At 35.6% G+C, this 21,757-nt stretch overlaps 1 protein-coding gene across 1 annotated transcript in view; it reads right to left on the reverse strand.

Annotated features, from left to right (window-relative positions):
- The window catches only part of LOC111436973 (pentatricopeptide repeat-containing protein At1g10910, chloroplastic), a 24,900-nt gene extending 3,708 nt beyond the window's left edge, over positions 1-21,192 (reverse strand). Inside the window, exons 1-6 of the mRNA XM_023074786.1 lie at positions 20,906-21,192; positions 11,025-11,109; positions 10,453-10,716; positions 8,007-8,309; positions 6,956-7,060; positions 887-986 (exon numbers count right to left, since the gene is read on the reverse strand). Of these exons, the coding sequence (XP_022930554.1) occupies positions 887-986; positions 6,956-7,060; positions 8,007-8,309; positions 10,453-10,716; positions 11,025-11,109; positions 20,906-21,192 (1,144 nt within the window). The remainder of the gene's footprint in view (positions 1-886; positions 987-6,955; positions 7,061-8,006; positions 8,310-10,452; positions 10,717-11,024; positions 11,110-20,905) is intronic.
- Positions 21,193-21,757: the final 565 nt, after the last annotated feature.

The following is a 21,757-nucleotide window of genomic DNA, read 5'->3' on the forward strand; positions in this document are numbered from 1 at the left end:
GGCCCCGGGGGGGGGGGGGGAACTTGGCAAGGGTCCCACATCAATTGGAGAAATGAACGAGTGCCAATGAGGACGCTGGGCCATGAAGGGGGGTGGATTGTTAGATCCCACATCGGTTGGGGAGGAAACGAAACACCTTTATAAGGGTGTGGAAACTTCTTTCTAGTAGATGCGTTTTAAAAACTTTGAGGGGAAGCCCGAAAGGGAAAGCCCAAAGAGGACAATATCTGCTAGCGGTGGGCTTGAGCCATTACAAATGGTATCAGAGTCAGACACCGGGCGTGTGCCAGCAAGGAGGCTGGGCCCCGAAAGGGGGTGGATTTGGCGGGGGTCCCACATCGATTGGAGAAATAAACGAGTGTCAATGAGAACGCTAGGCCCTGAAGGGGGTGGATTGTTAGATCTCACATCGATTGGGGAGGAGAACGAAATACCTTTATAAGGGTGTGAAAACCTCTCTCTAGCAGACGCGTTTTAAAAACCTTGAGGGGAAACCCGAAAGGGAAAGCCCAAAAAGGACAATATCTGCTAGCGGTGGGCTTGGGCCATTACACTATAGCTCATGATGGAAAAGATGAAACAGGTACAATACGTACTCCTTATCTTCCAACATCAGAATAAATGGTTGAGGTACTGAAAAAAATGACTTCCACAAAAGTAATTCAACAGGTTGGAATTAGACTATTTATGAATGATTTTGTGTAAATACTATTTATGAAGTACTTAGCCTTACAAGGGTATTGATAAAATTCTGGAGGGGCTTGACCCCTACAAAGACTCAACGGCAACATGTAGAAAAGGAAAACGCAGAAACATAGATAGGAATGAGTTCACTCTACATTTTAGTTGCGGTTTATAACTTCAAATCTAAAAGGAGAAAACATACCAGATTTAACGTTTTTTTCTTTCATTTGATCAAAAACTGTCTTTGCTTCTCTAATAGCACCTGCCTTGGAGAGCCCATCCATCAACAAACAATATGGCATCTACAAAAAACAAAAAAAAAAAAAAATTAAATTTTTAGATTCGGAACTTTATGCTGGACGGGTACAATTTCATATTAGCTTAACAAGTTTAGTCTCTAAATTTTTAGATTTGTACCTAAATAGTCCCTTCATTATGAAAAGCTACATGCATGAGTTACAAAGAGCTCCTTGAAAAGAGAATAAAATGAACTGCCAACACAAAAACCAAACCAACTTCTGATAAGAAGCACCACGACAAAGAACCCAAAAAAAGTACATAAAATACTCCAAATTCCAGACCAAGGATACATTAAGAAAAATAGAGTTTTCAATCGTGATGGGGGCGAGTCCATATCCAGGCCTTGGATCTAAAAACTAAGGCGTATTGTAATTGCCTTTTTGGAGAGATTTGGTAAGTACATTGATAAACGCCTAGGCCTACGATTCTAAATCTGGTTCAAGAATCCTTCACAACCTGGCGATGCTAACTTATCTTGAATTCTTGTCAAGGGAAGAGTGTCCCTACAAACCAACACAAGTCGGGTACTTTAAGTATGCTTAGAAAATCCCAAGAAGTTAGTCAGGTCCTTTAAGTATGCTTAGAAAATCCCAAGTTAGTTGGGTCCTTTTAGTATGCTTAGAAAATCCCAAGAAGTCACCCAACATAGGATTGTTCCAAATCAAGCATGCTTAACTTTGGAGTTTTTATGATTGAGTCCCCAAATAAAAAAGATGTACCTTATTGGTATAGGTAGTAACTATCAATTCTTTTAAGCTTTTCTTAACCATACTAGAATATCATCCTGTCCTCGTTTGGATGTGGTATCAGTTTATTCATGTACCCCTCCTTTACTCGAGTGTCATATGTCCATTAGAAGATGTTCTGTACTGATATCATCTGTAGTGCCACAAGCCTAGGATTCGAACTATGATTAATAATCAAGATTTGACACTCGACAAAACTTGTCGATGAGGTTAGGATCACATTGTTGGGCATTTAAAGTTCTTCGACTCATGTTTATAATTTTTTCCAAGTGAAAGTAGTTCAAGCTTTATAGTTCGTAAAAATTTGAATTTTCTCTCTATATAGATAACGTCTTTAAATCTCCAAGGCAATGACCATAACTTCTAAGTCCAAATCTAGATCAAATAATTACGCTCATAATCTTTCACCTGGCAAGCTCTTAGTAGCTCACCTCACAAGCCTCACTCCAATCGGACAACTACCTTTCATATACAACTGAGTTAAAGGTATACAACTATGGTGGAGAAATCTTGGACGAACTATCAGCAATAGCCTGCCAACTCCAGGAAACTACACAACTCACTAACATTATCAATAAGTGCGATTACGAAGGTGTCTAAAAACTCCTTAAACACTCTATTCATCAAGTCCATGAAAACTTTTGGTGCATTGATCAAGCCTAAGGATATTATAGTAAATTCGCAATCTCATACCAAGAGCTTAAAGTTGTTTTAGGGATATCATCGCCCCTTGTTCTCAACGGGTGATAGGCTGATCGCAGGTCGATCTTGAAAAACACCATTGCTCCTTGTAACTAAGGTAGAGGATACTTGTTCTTTATTGTTACCATGTTCAACTCACAATAGTCTATACAAAGATGCATGGATCCATCTTTTTTCTTCACAAACAAAATTAGTGTGCCCCAAGAAATTACATTAGCGTGCATGAAGCCTCGTCCAGTAGTTCCTGGATTTGTAACTTAGCTCTTCATCTCTGTTGGAGTCATTCTATATGGAGCCTTAGACAGGAAAGTTGTTCCTAAATCTATCTCCCATTTTGGTGACAATCCACGGAGGTTTTTAGGGAACATGTCTATGAACTCATTAACTTTTAATCCCAAAGCCACAACGACCTCTGTAAATCTTGTGTCAACCACACTAGCCAAAAGGGCCCATGCCTGTTGGCTTGATCAACCCTTTCGCCTTTAACGGAAAGACCATCTTAGAAATGATTTCGGTTCGGGATCCTTTGAACATGAAGTTTGTTTCTCAATGGTGTTCTGAACACACTTCCTTGAGATAACAATCAATGTTGTCATGATTTTCAGCTAACCATTCCATACCAATGATAACAGTATATCATGTCCAAGACTATCAGTATATCATATCCAACAAATTATATGATACTAATACCTAACAGACTTTTACTTTCTCATTAGCAAACAAAATCAACCTTGATCGGGTGGAAATAGACAAAACATATCCTATTAATTCCAATTCTAACTTAGCTTGACTTGAAAAGGAGGCAGATATAAACGAATGAGTATAGCCTAAATTAAATAATACTACTGCATAGTGACCAATAATGGGTAACGTACCTATCACTACGACATTTAAGTTATCTACCTCCAAACAAATGATGGAAATCACCTTACCTTTCTGTTTAGTTTGCTTGTATTTGCCTGGTTGGAATTTATGGACTGTCTTGCATCAGGGGCATTATCATTGTAACAGTTGGCAGCCACATGTCCCTCCTTCCCGCATTTGAAGCACACTCCCAAACCTTTGGAAGTTCAAAAGTTGTTTCTTGAAAGTAGTTTTTTCATTTGCTCCTCGAAATTTTGCTGGAGGAAGAAGTTTTTTATTCAAGATCGCTATTTTTATTGCTTCGGAAGTTCAGAGATTGTCTTTTGTCCTATTTATTCTTCCATTGGTTGCACTGATTGCCATTTTTAAAAATCTTTTTTCAGGTTTCCTTCGTGCATCAACCTTATTTGCTTATCTTATGGACTCTAAATATGTTGATATTGCTCAACTTTCAGCACGTGGAATTGTCTTTTCTTTGTAATGAGACGATTTGTTGAAGAGAGTCTTACATTAAAAGGACTTTAGAGATGCATCCATCATTGAAAAATTAGAGGCAAACTTCTTGCAGAAGTCTTGAAAAAACCCTTCTCGCTCCTTTAAGTCCACTTCAAATTGAAAGCCTTTAACTTTGTGATTTTTAAGTTTTCTGTTCTTCTGTACTTGATTCTCTTTGTTCTCTTTGTTTTCGTTTTCATTCCCTTCAAGAAGCTTGTACCTTTGAACAATTTTCTTTTCATCTATCAAAGAAAAGTTGTTTCTTGCTCAAAAAAAAAAAAACACGCTTGAAATACATTATGAACAGCTCATACCGAGACAACGAAGGTGACTTGAGTTAGTGAAAGATTATGGCTGCAGGATTTTGTACCATCTAGGTAAGGCAATTGTAGTTGTGCAGGTGCTTTTCATAGAAAAACAGCTCATACCTCAGCTCATATCACCACCTAGGCCCGTATATACAATAACCCGAAACGTGCATAGATAGTAGTTCCAATGGATGAGATCACCTCAAAACTAGCACATATGTTGGCTACATGAAGTCCGAGGCAAGGAATTACAAATGTCCAGCAAGGAGAACCTAACCTTATTGACAAGTACCATCAGGTACTGAATCCGAATTTTGAATCTGGGTTAAAATTCTGAACCTAGGACATCACAGATAACTTGCTCACTTCAACACCTTCAAAGTTTCTCTTCCTTACTGAATACTTGTACAAGGCTATCACTATTTGTTAGTCGCAAATACAATCTAAGGAGGTATTTGCTTGATAATGCCCACTTTGTCCATATCTGAAGTATTTCCTACTGGTTGAACACATGTAAGGATTCTAGTTTTTCTTTTTTGCTTTTATAAGAAACATAACTTTCATTATCAAGAGAGGGATTATAAAGGAAAAGGAGATGAGATATCCATACAAATCAACTGGTGTAAACATGAGTTAAGCTGTAGTTACAAAAGAACTTCAGAAGTAGAAGACCAAGTAGAAATAAACAAAAGGAGTAACCAAATACTAAAATAAAGTCTCTTTCAAACCATAGTCTTCAAAGGAGGGCAAAGACACCATTAGACCATAGGATTTTCACCTGGGGGCCATCGATAAGATGAAGAATGGCACCTGAACCCTTGTTGGGCCAACACATTGCAAATTTAACAAATTTAACAACCTTTCCCAGTAAACAGCAGCAAAGGGCAGAAGGAGAAGAGGTGCATCAAATATTCCTCACTTCTCTTACAAAGAACGCACCAATCGGAGGAAAGTGCGGAATTTTGAAGAATTCTATTGATTCTGCAGCAATTCAACCTCTCAAAAGAAAAAATCTACAAGAAAACTTTGACCTTTTTTTAGGACACAATGACTTTCATATAAGATCAGATTTTTGTTTGTCCAAATTGCTTGCTTCACAATAAGCCCAGAAAGGATCTAACCGAAAAGGAGCCATCATTTTCCAGCATCCACACTATCAAACCAGAATTGGCTAACGATCGAGTCCTTGGTAACCACAATTCTAAACAGTCTAGGGAACTCCACACAAAGGAGCGAATCCATTAGCAATTTATCCTTCCAAAATCAGGTCTTATCCCCTTGACCCATTCGAATTTTCTACCGCTCCTCAGATAGGAGAATACTGTTCATGATTTGGGGCCATGGGCCTTTAAACGACCAAGAGCCTTTCATATATGGCCACCATTGATTCACATTCCATTTGTATTTAGAAGCAATCACCTATCTCCACAAAGTTCTATTTTTTTGTTAAAAATCTCCAGCCCCATTTAGCTAAGAGAGCTCGACTTTAGTAACAAGATTACCAATACCCAAACCTCTCATTACGGAATAATGTGGTCAGGGAAGAGCAACGTATCAGCAAATTGCAAGTGTTAAATATGAACCCGTTCACCTATGATGGATAGACCTTCAGAAAATCATCCTTCTCCCCCTTTGTCAATCAATCTACTAAAGACATCCGCGACCAACAAAAATAGAAAAGGAGCAAGCAGACGACCTTGCCTTAGCCTCCTAGTAGCTCAAATTTGGCCCATTGGGCTTCCGTTAATCAGAACGGAGAAGGAGGTATTGGTAATACACGCTTTAATCTAGCCAATCCAGCTAGCTCCAAAGTCTTTACACTTAAGCACCTGAAGGAGAAAGTCCCAGTCAACCATGTCATAAGCCTTCTCAAAATCAAGCTTGAAAACACAACCATCCAGAAGGCTAGCAACAAAGTCATCAAGCAATTCATTGGCAATCAAAATAGGGTCAAAGGATTTGTCTACCGGTGATAAAAGCTGATTGGCTGCAGCTGATTCTTTGATAGACAACTTTTTAAGCCTCTTAGCTAAAACTTTGGCAATAGGCTTGTAGAGAATAGTGATCAAACTGATTAGTCTGAAGTCAGTTACTTTAGAAGCATGCCTTTGTAGGAACAAGACAAACATAGGTTTCATCGATGCCCCGGTTCAGAATGCCAATTTCAAAAAATTCATGGAACACCCTAAGAATTGGGTTCGCTCCAATTTGATTACACTTTTTATTTTACCCAAGCTCTTCAATCAATCTACTTTCTTCTTTAAATGTGTCTCAGTTCTTTGGGCAATAGCTCAATAGCTCAGCTTCATCAACTCCTATTGGAGGAGAAAAAAATATAACCAGAGAAGAACGGCAGCCAAGTAGTGATCTTCCAAGTCAATGTCATGAAACCTTTGCATCCTTCATCGTATTCACTTCTTAAGCCCTACCAATTACTCAACCCAACGGAACTACCAAACTAGAAATTAACAAATTTTGAAACATTAAATTACAAATTTAGTACTTAAACTTTGAAGTTTGTGTATAGTTTGATCCCTACAGATTAGTCTCTCCCGATATTTTTTAAATTCACAGATCTACTGGGCACAAAATTGAAAGCTCAAGGACCTGTTAGACACAAAATTGAAAAATTAAGGACCTATTAAACACTTTTGAAAGTTCAAATGTCAAATAAACACAAACTTCACGGTTTACAGACTAAACTTGTAATTTAACCATTTTGGAAAGTACAAACATGAAAACCAACAATATGACCATCTTTCTAGTGTGGAGAGAATCATATAAACAAATGGTAATTAGCAAACATCAGCTGCAAATGTACAAAAAGTAATACTACCACAAATCATTGGCACAGACCTCATTTTCACCGTAGCCAAGGGCTTCCAGTTCTGATAAGAGTTTCCTTGATTTCTCAAACAAACCTCCCCTGACATAAACCTTCAGCAATGTTGTTAAAATCACCTGCAAGTAGATACTTTTTTATAAGAAACAAACAACTGCAAGTAGACAGAAAACTTGAATATCAACCGTGTGCAATTTTTTAGAAATGAAAAAAAAAATTCCATTGTAAGCATTAAAAAAAAAGAATATATATATATATATTTCTAAATAAGCCAGAGAAACTATAGTCGTATTTTTTAACCACATTTTTATAACTTCTCTCACATGTACTTTTGAAGCCTAACCCTAAACTTTTTGAGGGAAAAGTTAATGATTTCCAGATTCTCCAGAGTAACATGGACCGGTATGATGTAAATAAACACATTCAGATGTACTTAAACATTGATTTCAATACTTGTGCCATCAAGTCAAATATCTTATAACTGTAGAGTTGTCTTCCATGGCATATTGAAATAATTTTAACAAACAAGTATATAACTATTTGTACCCAGAAATACTGCATGCTAACATTTCCATTAAAATTGATGATCGCTCCAGCTCTCTCTTCTAATATGATGACAGGTTAGGTCCACGCTACCTCAAACTCAAATATCCAGACTCTGTGTGCTTTCCACCAACAATGGTAGAATGTGTACGATCACTGGGGTGCTCTCAAGGATAGAGATGCAGAAGACTAGAATGCTTTTGCTGTTAACCTTTTCAGGAAAGGCGTCCGCATCCTATCAGACCAACTATATTGGAACCTTGAAAATGATGGCACTTTATCTATTAAATCCATGGTGAACTTCCTCTCTCTAGGCAATTTCTTCCCAATCTTTTCTGTAGTCTTTACAACTCCATGGAAGTCTTTACAACTCATTCTTTTACAATTAATAGGACTTTAACCATATAACTTCGTATATTTCCCGAACAAATTACTATGCTTTCTTCTCGATTCTTCTCATAAAAATTATTCATATATAAATACAATCTAAAGTTTCGAAGGCACCATAACAAAAAAACAAACCTTATTTGGTACTAACCCCTTCAATTTCATATCCTCGATCAGCTCATCAGCCTTTTTATAATCTCCACTCATTGAATAAGCATTGAGTAGCGAGCCATAATGAAACATATTTGGCGAATAGCCTTCATTTTTCATCTGGTTGAAGAAACTCTCTGCGTCTTCCAATCTATTATGTGAAGCACAAACAGCTATCAGTGTCCCATACGACACAGAATCCATGCATAGTCCATTGTTTTGCGACTCCTTTAGAAGCTCCAATGCTTTGGCATAACCATGTTCAACCTTGATACAACCAGTAAGCATCTGTTGAAAGTAGACAAGACGAAAATTTTTATTTTTCATCATATTAACAATAGAACATATCAATTAAAAGTGTAACTCTCCATTCTCCACTCATGAACAGATCAAGATTCCTGTTAATAATAACATCACAAAATTCTTGGCGTAAATAGATCCTTTAAATAAAGGATAATACAGCAGACTTTGTTAGAACGAGAAAATAATACTAATAAACAAGGACAATTCAACGCCACAAAGAATACCATACAATTCAGTATAAAATTCGAGAATGAAATCTTTACAACACATTTTAATTACAGTAACAATTAAAAATCACTTATTCTTTCTCCACAATGTGAAATGCTCTCAATATTATTTGTCAAGAATGGCAACAACCAAGGGAAGAATCATAGAATGGGTCAAGACTGTCAAGACAACTGGATATCTAATCACATAAGTACCCCCTTACCAACTAATTACATTCCCCAAACCCCCTCTGTTCTCCTCATACGCTTGCTTTAACATGCATTTCTAATAGGAGGCCTATCACAATATCGTTGCAACTTTTATGACATAGTAGTAAGTCACGGACTAAATACATACATCGTTGAAATATGATGGATGTCTACACAAATTGAGCAACTGACAAAGCAACACAATTTTTTTTACTGCAATGGCCATGCTAGAAAAAAAAAATTAATATCATTACTAGCAAAGAACTGTCAATAGCATTTGTCTGATATAAGAAACAATTTAACTGATAGACAAAGAAAGGATGAATAAAAATCCAGAGAGATTAACATGAAAGCCCTCCAGTTTAGGAGAATAGAAGACGCATCATAATTCAAAAACAAAAGCAAAAGCAAAACATAACTCTGAACTACAGTTCCAAGGGGAGGCAGTGAAAAGAATGAAGTCCCATCGGATACTTCTTGGATAGAAGCTTCAAAGTTGGTCTTAACTTTGGATGGCAGAGTGGCCAAGGAAACACAGAAGGTTTGAAAAAATGACATTGGCATTATGCTCCTTGGCTCTACCTTTAAGAATATTTTCCTTTGTTATAGGATTTATCTCCATTACTGTTCCCATTATTGATTTCCTTCTCCTTCAAAGGACGGTTGTCGTTGGAGGAGAAGAAACAAAATTTTCCATCAAGAATTGAAATGTTATAAGTTTTTAAAGATACAAACTTCCTACAAGAATATAAAAGAAAATCTAGGGTTACACACTCCATTTCGAAAAACTGATTCAGCCACTCAAACGGACGTGGCTGTTTTAAGAAACCAGCCATGGTTTCTCAAAAAAATATATATGTTTTCTCTCTTCTTCCTCCGATTCTCCCGTCTACCCTTCTATCATTCTCTTTTTCCCCTTCTCCTCCCCCACCGACTTCAGTCTTATCCCCTTCTCTCTTCTCACTTTCTTTTTATCCCTTCTTTTCTCTGGACATTCCTCTCTATCTCTTTTTCTCCCTCAACATTCTGGCTATCTCTATCTTTTAAGTCAAGCATGTTCATCTATCTCCTTCAAGTGCTTGTTCACAGGAGTTCGATCAGTCAAAGTTTGGTATCTCCCAGCTACAGTTGCTCTCTCACTCTATTTTCAACAGTTTCGGCCAAAACCAACAATACAGTCAGTCGACCAGTTTCATAAAGCATTTCAAAACTGCCAACCACTGGCTGGACAAGATTGATAGGACGGTTATCGGTGTCAGTTTGTGCTCAAAACCGACATTGACTTACTGATGTTCACTGCTAGAGAAATCCCCTATCCCAAAATAACAGAGAAATACAGAAAATAGAAAAGTATCAGAACAGAAAAATACCAACTAAAAACCAGCAAAGTTACTGAATAAATTACAAGAAAGGCCCCTGCAGGAATTAACTACATTATAGGAATAACTCAAAAAAAAAACCCAAAACTGAAAGCACCCAAGAGAAGCACAATTCAACATTTTGATCATTGTCTTGTTCTTATGTTCCTCAGGAAAAAATAATGGCCTCAAAATCTTTTCTTTTTCGGTTGAATAGTTCAAACATAATTGCTTTTACAAAGTGGCTAAGTTTTCTACAAAAATCTGGTAGCTGCTTAGAATAATATACAACATAAAAGAAAATGTGGGTCAATTTGAAAATTAGGTATGATGCTATGAACTAAAATGTCATACCGTGCTGTATGTAACTGTATCTGGACATAAACCATCATTCTTCATTTGATGAAACAGCTTAACACTGGTATCAAACTTGCCATTTCTCACCAGACAATTGAGGATAGAATTACAAATATAAATATTATTCTTTATTGATACTTCTTGAATATTATTGTATATTTCTAGTGCCTTCAAAGGATTAAGGCCTCTCCCCATGAACTTTATATAGCTGCTGTAAGAAGAAACATTGGTCTTTCCAGTCTGCTGCATCCACTCAAAGAGCTGCAATAACCACAAATATAGATAACAAATGTAAAATGACAGGCATTTAGAAAGTTCTCAAACCCATGGGTGAAGGAAACAAATAAAAGTATGTAACAGGTTCAACTCAACCAAAAAAATGTAATGATGAAAATGAGCAAAAAAATGTAAAGATAACAAATCCCAATTAGGAGTATAAACATATTTTCTCTGATATATCATGACATCACAAAAAAGAGATCCCAATTCAAGAAGAAATACTGTGAGCATTTGTGCAATTTTCTTGTTGACACTACACAGTACAAGCAGATTAATATTCCTAGAAGCACCTGAGATAGATCCTGCCACCTACTTGACATCCCAAAATGCCGCAGTATAACATTCAAATCTTGCGCTTTTAGTAGTCCACCATATCTGCACAAGAAAAGTTAATCCAGCTTAATGTTTCAGCCCATAAACGATCTTCTATGTTGAATGATAAGGAGAAGCAAAACTTCTGGCAGAATCCCATCTCTTGAACCAAAGTAAGAAAAAAAATGATCAAACACATTTTTGTTTCTCCTTCAAAGAAAATAAAAACATGAAACATTAAACACTAAACACTGAGAAAAATGAGACATAAACAAGCCATCATAGTTAGTAATAAGATGTTAAAATGGAAAAAGTCATAAAACAATGTCACCAAACAAGAGGTATTATGTAAACAGACTCCCTTTACTTGGGTATTACAGTTGGTGGGAAGCCTAGTCTTTTTGGAGCCCGGTTGTTGATAAAATTCATAGCAACTTGGCGGTTTAGAGAGGCTTCCCCATTACCAAAGGGGTAGATCTGCTTTCAGCAAGGTCGTTCTCTCTAGTATGCCAGCTTAGTTTTTTCTCTATCTTCAGAGCTTCAGTGGGCGTTTGTAAAACTATTGAAAAATTCTACAGAAGTTTCTTAGAACGAGGGCTGAGATGTTGAAAGGCAGCCACTTAATCAACTGGGACAGAGTCACCACCTCTAGCTCTTTAGGTGGTTTGGGGATTGATAACCTTAGAGCCAAGAACATTGCCCTTCCTACTAAATGGTTATGGTGTTTTGAGTTGGAGGAGACAGCTTTACGGAGAGTTGTGATTAAAAGCAAGTACGGGGAGTCTTTTGTTAGGGATGGCCTGGCTCATAAAAAGAAGAAAGGCACCCTCAGTCCTTGTAAGTACATAGCCAAAGCTGCTTGCAGTTTCTGGGAAGATTGTGGCTTAAAGGCGTGAGGAGAGGATAGAGTCTTTTTGTAACCCTTCCTTTAGAAAAAATCTTTTTCACTAAAACAAAGGATGAAAATTGACACGGCAGTTGATATGTAAGAATTAGAAGGCATACGTGATATTATTTAGAACTATATAGAAGGTAAAGATTATTATTACTATTTATTTCGTCTCAAAAAATATTCATCAAGTGTCACGTTAGTTTACACGAATGATGTTGTAAATGGTGTCACATATCCTTTCAATTTTTACACATTCGCCAACGCATCAATTTTCATCTTATTTTAATGGGAAAAAAACTCTTTAAGAGGATTTCTTGAAACAAATTTCAAAATTCAAGGGTAAAAATGAAACTTTTCAAAATCTAGAGACATTAAACAAACCCCAAAATTAAGGGCATTTTGTAGAATTTAACCATTTATATTTTAGAAAATATTTTTTTAAGTTAGGTTATGTAAAATACTTTGAAACTATGGGGTTTGTTTCAATTATATCAATAGGCTTTAAAAAGTTGCATTTTGATTCTTGAACTATGTTTCAAATATCTCCTAAACTTTGAAAAGTTTCATTTTAACCCTTGAACTTTGAAATTATTCTATTAAACTATGAAAGAAAATTGGCACAATAGCTGATATGTAAAAATTAAAACAAATACAGGACATAATTTATAACATCATTCATGTAAGTTAACATGGGAACTGACGTGTGAAAATTGATTCAATGAATGATGTTGTAAACAATGACGACATTTTTCGAATTGAATAACAACAACAAAACAAAATAAAACTCCTCTTTAAGGGTACTTTTAGAAATAATTTTAAAATTCAAGGGTTAAAATCAAACTTTTAAAAGTTTAGGAGCATAATTGAACACACCCCTTGGGGTATGTTTGTATAACTTAACCTATGAGTTTTAAGAGCTACATTACCATTATTTTCTATCCTTATTATCTTTATTTTCAAATTGATCTTTTCCTACATAAAAGACATTTACATTCATTACGGAAGTAAAAGCAAAAGATATAACCCAACCCTAACTCTAACCCTAGTTTATGGGTGTGATTACTCTGGCAAGTTCATGGTACGCCATTGGTGATATTATCTTTGTCGGTTTGCTCAATCGATGTTTGCATTTGTGCAGGACATTTTAAGGTATCATCCATGTTCATTAGGTACACCAGTATCCACATTCATGCCTATGGTTATCTATGTCTACTGGTGTTTTCATATGTACTATCTGCACCTTCATCTTCATGCTAGATTTGTGCAATTAATAGTTCTCGTTCAACATCTTCATTTTTGTTTGGCCTTGTAGTTCTTCATCTTTATTCAACCTTATTGTTTTCAAATGCCACAATAGATATGGTCCATCTGTGTTCATCAAAACTGTTCTAGCATCTTAGATTCATTCATATTGTTTATTACTCTCATTAGCGGGTATTAGCCTAAGGAGTACAGACACGGACACAGGACAAGGATACAGCACGGACATAGTGACAAATCAATTTCTAGAAATGTAGGACACAAACACATTGGAGATATGTGTTTTTTTTAAATTATGCGTATACTAGCAAATTTGATACTTCAAAATAGATAAGACACATAAATTTAAGATGAAAAAATTAATTTACTTGTAATAATTAGTAGCTTGGACCTCCCCTACAACTTCATTCTATCTTTCAAATGGTGATCATAAGGCTGGCTTAAATTATAAAGGTGATCATAATAGGATAAATAATAGGTTTGGAAGTGGACAGTAACGAGCAGGGATAAAAAAATTTCTTTTTAAATTCTCGATCACTTTTTTTAGGTTAACATATTTGTGTGTCTCCTACATGTTCAGAGATGTCCCTTGTGTGTCCTTGTTGTGTCCAAAATTGAAAAAAATAAAATATGATACACTTTTTTCAGTATCGAACACGTCTAAACGTATATGTGTCTAACACAAGTCTAACACCGACACTCAATCAAAAAGAGAGCGTGTGTTTCCTAGGTATTAGTTTGTCATTCATTAGATCTATGTTGTACATATTTAGCTATTCAGATTCAACCTTAGCAACAATACCTAATGTAATTTTAGAAACATGTTAGGCATTCATAACAAAGATTTATGAGAATAAAACTTTCCTTTTTTGTTCAAAACTAGTGAAGGTGGGGATTCGAACTTTTTACCCTTTTGGTCAAGCATATAATCTCATAAATAATTGAGATATGCTCTCATGAGAACAAACTATTTGAAAATGTAGATTTGTTGTTTGAGGATTTCAAAAATAGGGTATGATTAGATTAGCTTGACATTGATAATAACCACTTTTAATCATAGTTTTGAGAAGTCTATCCAACCAGGACGACGAGACTGTTTTAACCTGTATAATGACTTTCTCAACTTGCATACCAAACTTCTATTAAACTTCTTTTCCATTCGAAGAGGAACCTCCATATAAACTTTTTCAAGATCACCATTCAAAAATGCACTTCTGACCTCAAGTTGATTGATATGAATCATACCACTCGTCAATTGCATGTATCCAAAGGAGCAATTACAAGAAGCAATGCAGAGAAGATTCAAGTATCAAATCAAGAAAACAATTGAGTGGCAATAAAATATCACTTGACATTAGAAAGTGATATTACATTTCTTCGATTTGTATTTAATAGCTTTTATTAGTAGCTTGTAGTTGTATTTGAACTGCATTATGTTTAGATTATCTTTTTTGGCCTATTTAAAGGCATGTAATATTCAAGTTTAAAATCATGATGGAATACGAAAATCTTGTGTTTGAAACCCTTTGGGTGTTATGTTTCTTTCAAACCTTGCTTTAGGTTTGATGTTAAAATCGATTCATTGGATTAGTCATGATCAAGCTAATTCTAGAGTGAGTCGTCTTAGTATCTAAGAGTGACCATCATAGATTCCAAGTTCGATCTAAGAGTTATTCATCCTTCTAATCCGCTCTTGGTTGGAATCATTCGTTAAGTTAGCTTTCTTTGTGAAAGTTTGCAAGGATACTAGAAGAATCTCTAGCTTTGCAAAATCCAACATTTTTTGCACTTATCATTTGGTATCAGAGCATTTGGTCGACGTCTTGGACCAGCTCTAGAGGTGAAATATCTTTACTTCGTTAAGTTAGCTTTATTTGTGAAATTTTGCAAGGATACTAGAAGGACCTCTAGCTTTGCAAAATCCAGCATTGTGAGCGCTTATCATTATGTTTTTTTTTTTTTTCTATCAATTTCTTTACTACGTTAAGTTAAGCTTTATTTGTGAAATTTTGTAAGGATTCTAGAAGGACCTCTAGGTTTGCAAGATCAAGCAATTGTTATCCATTAAATTAGCATTACTTGTGAAATTTTGCAAAAATACTAGAAGGACCTCTAGCTTTGTAAAATTCAGTATTGTATGGCGCTTATCTTTACTTTATTCTTTTCCTATCAATTTTTATGAGTCTCTTGGATTGTCAAAATATATATATATATATATATCTTAGTAAAAAAAAAAATACCAGTAATAAAAAAAAAAAAGAAAAAAATATATGTAGTAAAAAAAACAATATTCAGTTCTTATCAAAGAAGGAAATAAAAACTTTGATTTGAGGACAAATCATTTTAAAGAAAGGGGAATGATACGAATCCAACAACAGATCATCGCAAAGAAGATTTAAGTATCAAATCAAGAAAAGAATGAGTGGCAATAAATATCACAATGTGATTTGAAGACTTTTTGTCTTTGGTAGTTGAACTACCATTTAAGACTATTTATGTCATTTCTTAATTTCTTCAATTTGTATTTAATAGCTTTTATGGGTAGTTTGTAGTTGGTTGATGAATTATGTTTAGATTATGTTTAATTTTTGAACCTCTAGCTTTATATGCTTTTAAATAGGCCAAAAAAAATAATCTAAACATAATGGAGTTCAACTAACAACTACGAACTACTAATAAAAGCTATTAAATACAAATCGAAGAAAATAAGACATAACATAAATAATCTTAAATTTAATATCACTTCCCAATGTTAAGTGATATTTTATTGCTACTCAATTCTTTTCTTGATTTGATACTTGAATCTTCTCTGCATTGCTTCTTGTAATTGCTCCTTTGGATACATGCAATTGATGAGTGGTTTGATTCATATCATCCCCTTTCTTTCGAATGGTTTGTCCTCAAATCAAAGTTTTCATTGCCTTCTTGATAAGAACGGAATATTGTTTTCTTTTTTATGGTTGATTTTTTTCTTCTCTACTGATTTTTTTTTTTTTCTCTTTTTTTTATGATAAACCAGAGAGACTAAAAAAAAATGACAAAGTAAAGATAAGCGTAGATTTGCAAAGCTAGAGGTCCTTCTAGAATCCTTGCAAACTTTGCTAACTTAACGGATAACAATTACTTGATTTTGCAACTTCTAGTATCCTTGCAAAATTTCACAAATAAAGCTAACTTAATGAAGTAAAGATATTTCGCCTAGAGTCGGCCAAAGACATTGACCAAATGCTCTAATACCAAATGATAAACGCCAAAAATGTTGGATTTTGCAAAGCTAGAAGTCCTTCTAGTATCCTTTCAAACTTTCACAAAGAAAGCTAACTTAACGAATGATTCCAACCAAGAGCGGGTTAGAAAGATAAATAACTCTTAAATCGAACTTGAAATCTATGATGGTCACTCTTAGATACCAAGACGACACACTCCAAAATTAGCTTGATCATGACTAATCCAATGAATCAATTTTAACATCAAACCTAAAGCAAGGTTTGAAAGAAACATAACACCCAAAGGGTTTTAAACACAAGAATTTTGTACTCCACCATGATTTTAAACTTGAATATTACAAGTCTTTGAATAGGCCAAAAGGATAATTCAAACATAATGTAATTCAACTACTAACTACCAATAAAAGCTATTAAATACAAATCGAAGAAATTAAGGAATGACATAAATAGTCTTAAATGGTAGTTCAACTACCAAAGACAAAAAGTCTTCAAATCACATTGTGATATTTATTGTCACTCATTCTTTTCTTGATTTGATACTTAAATCTTCTTTGCATTGCTTCTTGTAATTACTCCTTCGAGTCCATGCAAATGATCAGTTGTTGGATTCGTATCGTTGATGACATGGCCAATCTTGATTTACAGGATACGTACACTGTTTAATTTTGCAATAGGGGCAAAAGTCTCTTGATAATTTATACCATATGACTTAGTAAATCCCTTAGCCACAAGTTTTGCTTTCAATCTTTCCACACTACCATCTGACTTTTATTTAACGGTAAAAAACTATTTGCACCCAACGGATTTCTTTCCAGGATGATGCATCGTGAGAGTCCAAATTATATTCCTTTCAAGAGCTTTATTTCCTCATCCAGTCCTTCTCTATTTGGGATCCTTAAGTGCACCTTGAATATGTCCAATTGAATTACAAAAGCTTAATAAGACAGAAGTAATTGCTCATATGTCACACTTTTTTTAATTGGATGACTGGTATAACTTCTCACACCTTTTTGCTGAGCAATTGGTAGTTTTGCATCATCAATCAAGGGAACCATAGAAGTAATGTTCTCGCCAGTGAGATTCAAAAAGGGTGTGTCTGGTTCAGGTGGCTAACATTTTGAGTCTTGCAAGGTAGCCCCTTTCCTTCTCGTGAAAACAATAAGAATTTGACTTTGCGAGACTAATGGTTCAGAAACTTGGGAGAGTAATGGTTCACAAACGTGTGAGACTTCAAGTTCAAAAACAATAGATTGGTCCAAGACAGAAATAGGTAGCTCATTTGGAGGAACTAAGACATCGATTATAATGTGAATAGGAGGTGTGGCACAAGTGTACTCAACTTCCAATATCTCAAATTCCTTCGTGTTCTCCCCCTAGATTTGTGACTGGATAAGAAAGTATTGTTTTTCAAATAAGGTAACATCCATAAAGATGCCTTTTTTCTAGTCATGGGGAATAACATTTGTACCCCTTTTGGTGGGGTGACTAACCTAGAAAAATGCACTTGAGGGATTTTGGATCAAGTTTGGAGCGATGAGAAGAATGATTATGAATAAATGATGAACATCCAAAAACTCAAAGAGGTAAATTTGAGAAAAACTTTTGAAGTTGGGAATGAATTTGGAGGAATACATCTCAAGGAGATTTGAATTTGAGAACTCAACTAGGCATTCAATTTATAAGAAAGGTTGCAGTAAGAATGGATTCTCCCCAAAAAAAAGATTAGGAACATTCGCAAACATTGAGAACAAGCTACCTTGACGTGTCTATTTTTCCTTCCTACAATCCCATTTCCATTAGGAGTATCCACACATGAATGAGTGTGACAGTCACCATGGGATGAAAGAAATGACCTAAGAGTTGGATTGAAATAATCTTGATCATTGTCTGTTTTGAGAACTTGCATTTTACTTCGAAATTAAGTGTATTGAAAAATCTTTATGTTTTAAATTTTTCCTTCGTGAGATATGCCCGTGTCAGTCTTCTATGGTCATCAATAAAAGTTGGGAACCAACATGCTCTTGATATATCTTTAACTTCAGAAGGCTCCCAGATGCCACAGAGAATTCGTGCAAAAGGGTTTGAATATTTGTAGAGCGCACTTAGATAAGTATTTCTAGTATGTTTGGAGAGTTTGGAAAATTTTGCACTGAAAGTAACTTGATTTTTTGTTCATGAATCAATGAGGAAACAATTTTTCAAGATACAAAAAATTGTAATTTTTATTATATATGCAGATGATACTATCATTACATGGGGATCACCTATGAGAGATCATTGATTAGAAAAGATGCTAGCATCTAAGTCTTAAATCAAGGACTTGAGAAGTATGAGATATTTTTTTGGGGTGACGAGATCTAAGGATGGTATTGTTATTTCTATATGAAAACACATTCACACTTGCTAAAGGAGATGGGAAATCTTGGGTGTAGACCTGTTGAAACACCTATGGATCCAAATTTAGGCCAACACCAAAGTACAGAGATTAGTTCAGTTGATAAGGGCATGTATTAAAGACTTGTGGAAAAGGTAATTTACCTGTGACATACTAGACCAGATCTTGCATATTCCATTAGCATTGTTATCCAGCATGTGAACATTCCAAATGAACATCATCTTAGGTTTTTTAATAGGATTTAAGATACTTGAAAGGTACTTCAAGTAATGGGTTACTGTTTAAAAAGTCATCAAACACAATGGTAGAACTCTATACTGATGCTAGTTGGGTTGGAGAATTAACTGATCGAAGATATACGTTTGAAATTGCTCGTATATTTGAGACAACTTAGTCACATGGACAAGCAAAAGGCAGAATTGTAACAAGCAGTGTAGATGCTGAATATTGAACGCTAGCTATGGAAATTTTTTAAGGCAGGTGGATTCATGAGCTTTTGAAAAAAAAAACTAAGGATAGAAACTCAAAGTTCATTCAAGATACTTTGTGATAGTCAAGCAGCAACCAGAATAACGAAGAATCTCGTACATCATCCCATACTTCATTTAATCCCTTGTTTGCTATGGGAAGGCTAAAGACTCCACGGTACTCACGTGGTTGGTAAAATCTTTAGATGGAAAGTCCCAATTATATGTATCAGTCTACAAGAAAGGAGTTATGAGGATGATTTAAATAAGCTATACTTTAATTTTGGCAATCAATCACAAGTCTTCAAATGGGCTCCGAAATTAAGACTTTGATTAGAAGCAAGTACGTTACCAAATACTTCAATCCTTTGAAGAAAATTTGGTGACACCTCGGACCTATTTACTAATCTCACCCAAAAATTACAAAACCATCACAGAAAACAATAGAGAATGGCAGCATTTGCATGTTTATTTTGCGCTCAAACATTGGGTTCAATGTGTAAGAGGTAGATCCATTAGAAAAAATCCACTCCCATCAGTTGCTGAAAGCTTTGCCCAAGTTAGAAGAGAAGTGAATCACGAGAGCATTGCCACAAGAAGAGAGGTAATCCATATGAAAGATCAACTTTGGTTGTCAAGTGTATCTATCAACACTGTAATGTACTATCCTTGAGCCAAAATGGGGTGCAATGATGCACCATACATGAACAAAGTGTAGCCAATTCAAGAAGACTCTCTTAACAACTCACTCTTCAGAACATACATCCTACTTCAAGTCTCTTACCAAGTCACTCTTCACAACATACATCCTATTTCACGTCTCTTAACAAATCACCCTTCACAACATACATCCTACGTCGTGCTCACATAAATTATAATGCTATACTTGTGCACATGACACTAACTTTGAGAATACACACTTCCCATTTTTCCCTTTCTAACATGCACATTAACTACTACGCCTAAAAATTATTCCCATATCCAAAGAAAACCTTGTAATGAAGTGGAATTCTATAAATTGGCGTAGGATCGTCTCCAAAGATTACCACAAGGCTTCAAACACCAAAAGATCATTTCATTCCCCTTTTTTATATCCTATCTCAACTATTCTCACAAAACAACCATCTAATCTTACTATATCTAGTTGCCAAAGAAGCCTGTAGGGTATATTATATCTTAGGGAAGGTGGCCACGAGGGCATGAACTCATTCCCTATACCCTCTACTACTTAAATTGGCCCTTATTGGCTATTAAACCAACCCATGGTGGTTAAGAGACCTTCACGTTGGATTCATATTTACCACCAGTCGAACTCTACTCTTCAGTAAAACCAAAACATGTTCATAATCCTTTCTAAGTTAAATCCTAGCATGCGCAAAATTGGTGGAGACAGAATATCCTCTTCTGAGGCCTTTCGACGTTATGAAACATGAAAGACAAGGTCAAGGGAATCGCTATTCCTTCCGTAATACAAGGCCAGTGTTGATTAGTTTATTTCTTCAATGTTGGCTAACGAACAAAGACTAAGGAGAGACTAACGCAGTAAAAGGAGGAGCAAGTGATTTTGTTTCCCACAATTCAAAGTCCAAATACACATTTCAAGAAGTAGAAGAAGAACCTGGCAAGAGCCGGAGCCAACTCGGAGCAGTCCTTAACTTGAGCAATAGCGGACTGTCTCTCTAGGTATGACTTCGAGTGGCGCCTCTGGCCGCCATTGGAGAGCTTACCATTTGGGGAGTCGGGGAGGAATTGAGGCTGTTTAGGGAGAATGGCGATAGAGTTAGGGCGATGATTCTTGAGCCTGGGGACAGAATGCGGTGCAGAAGCCATTACAGAAGAAGGAGTGGGCAACCGAGTCTGAAGGAGATGGCGATGATATCCATTACCAATAACAGAGAGTTCCATTTCGACACAGAGCGAGGGAGTTCAGTTCGCCCTCGACCGTGTCCGTGGCCGTGGATGACAGTAGATATTTGAGCCAACCACCGTCCGTCGCCCCTCAAAATATCCTAAGTGAACAAAGGTAGGGTTGTATGGTCGGATGCTCGTTTCAAATCCGCTTTACTTGCTTACATGTAAGTTAGGTTTTTACTAGTCTTGTTATGTCAAAATAAGGATGTATGATCGTTCATCAAAATTATGTTTACACTGTCCAGGCTAAAATGTCTCAAAATATATTATAAGAGGATGTGACTAGTTGCCAATTAGCCAATTATTCCTACCGACGCATAAGTTATTAAAGTTGTGGTTGTTATTTATTTGTTTAATTTTCAAACGCTTTTTATAATATTTTTGTCCTCATTTTTTAAAATATTTTCTCTGAGACAGGGTCGAAGGCTTGAGCATACATAGTAAGTGTCGTACAATCATGTTGTAAGTCTAATAGAGTGCAAATATGATAGTTGGTATTAAATCCAAATCGGCTTAAATCTGCGTTAACAAACATGTCCGATACAAAATAATGGGGTAA

The sequence above is a fragment of the Cucurbita moschata genome, unplaced genomic scaffold (genome assembly GCF_002738365.1).
Source record: "Cucurbita moschata cultivar Rifu unplaced genomic scaffold, Cmos_1.0 Cmo_Scf00061, whole genome shotgun sequence".
NCBI classification, from domain to species: domain Eukaryota; kingdom Viridiplantae; phylum Streptophyta; class Magnoliopsida; order Cucurbitales; family Cucurbitaceae; genus Cucurbita; species Cucurbita moschata.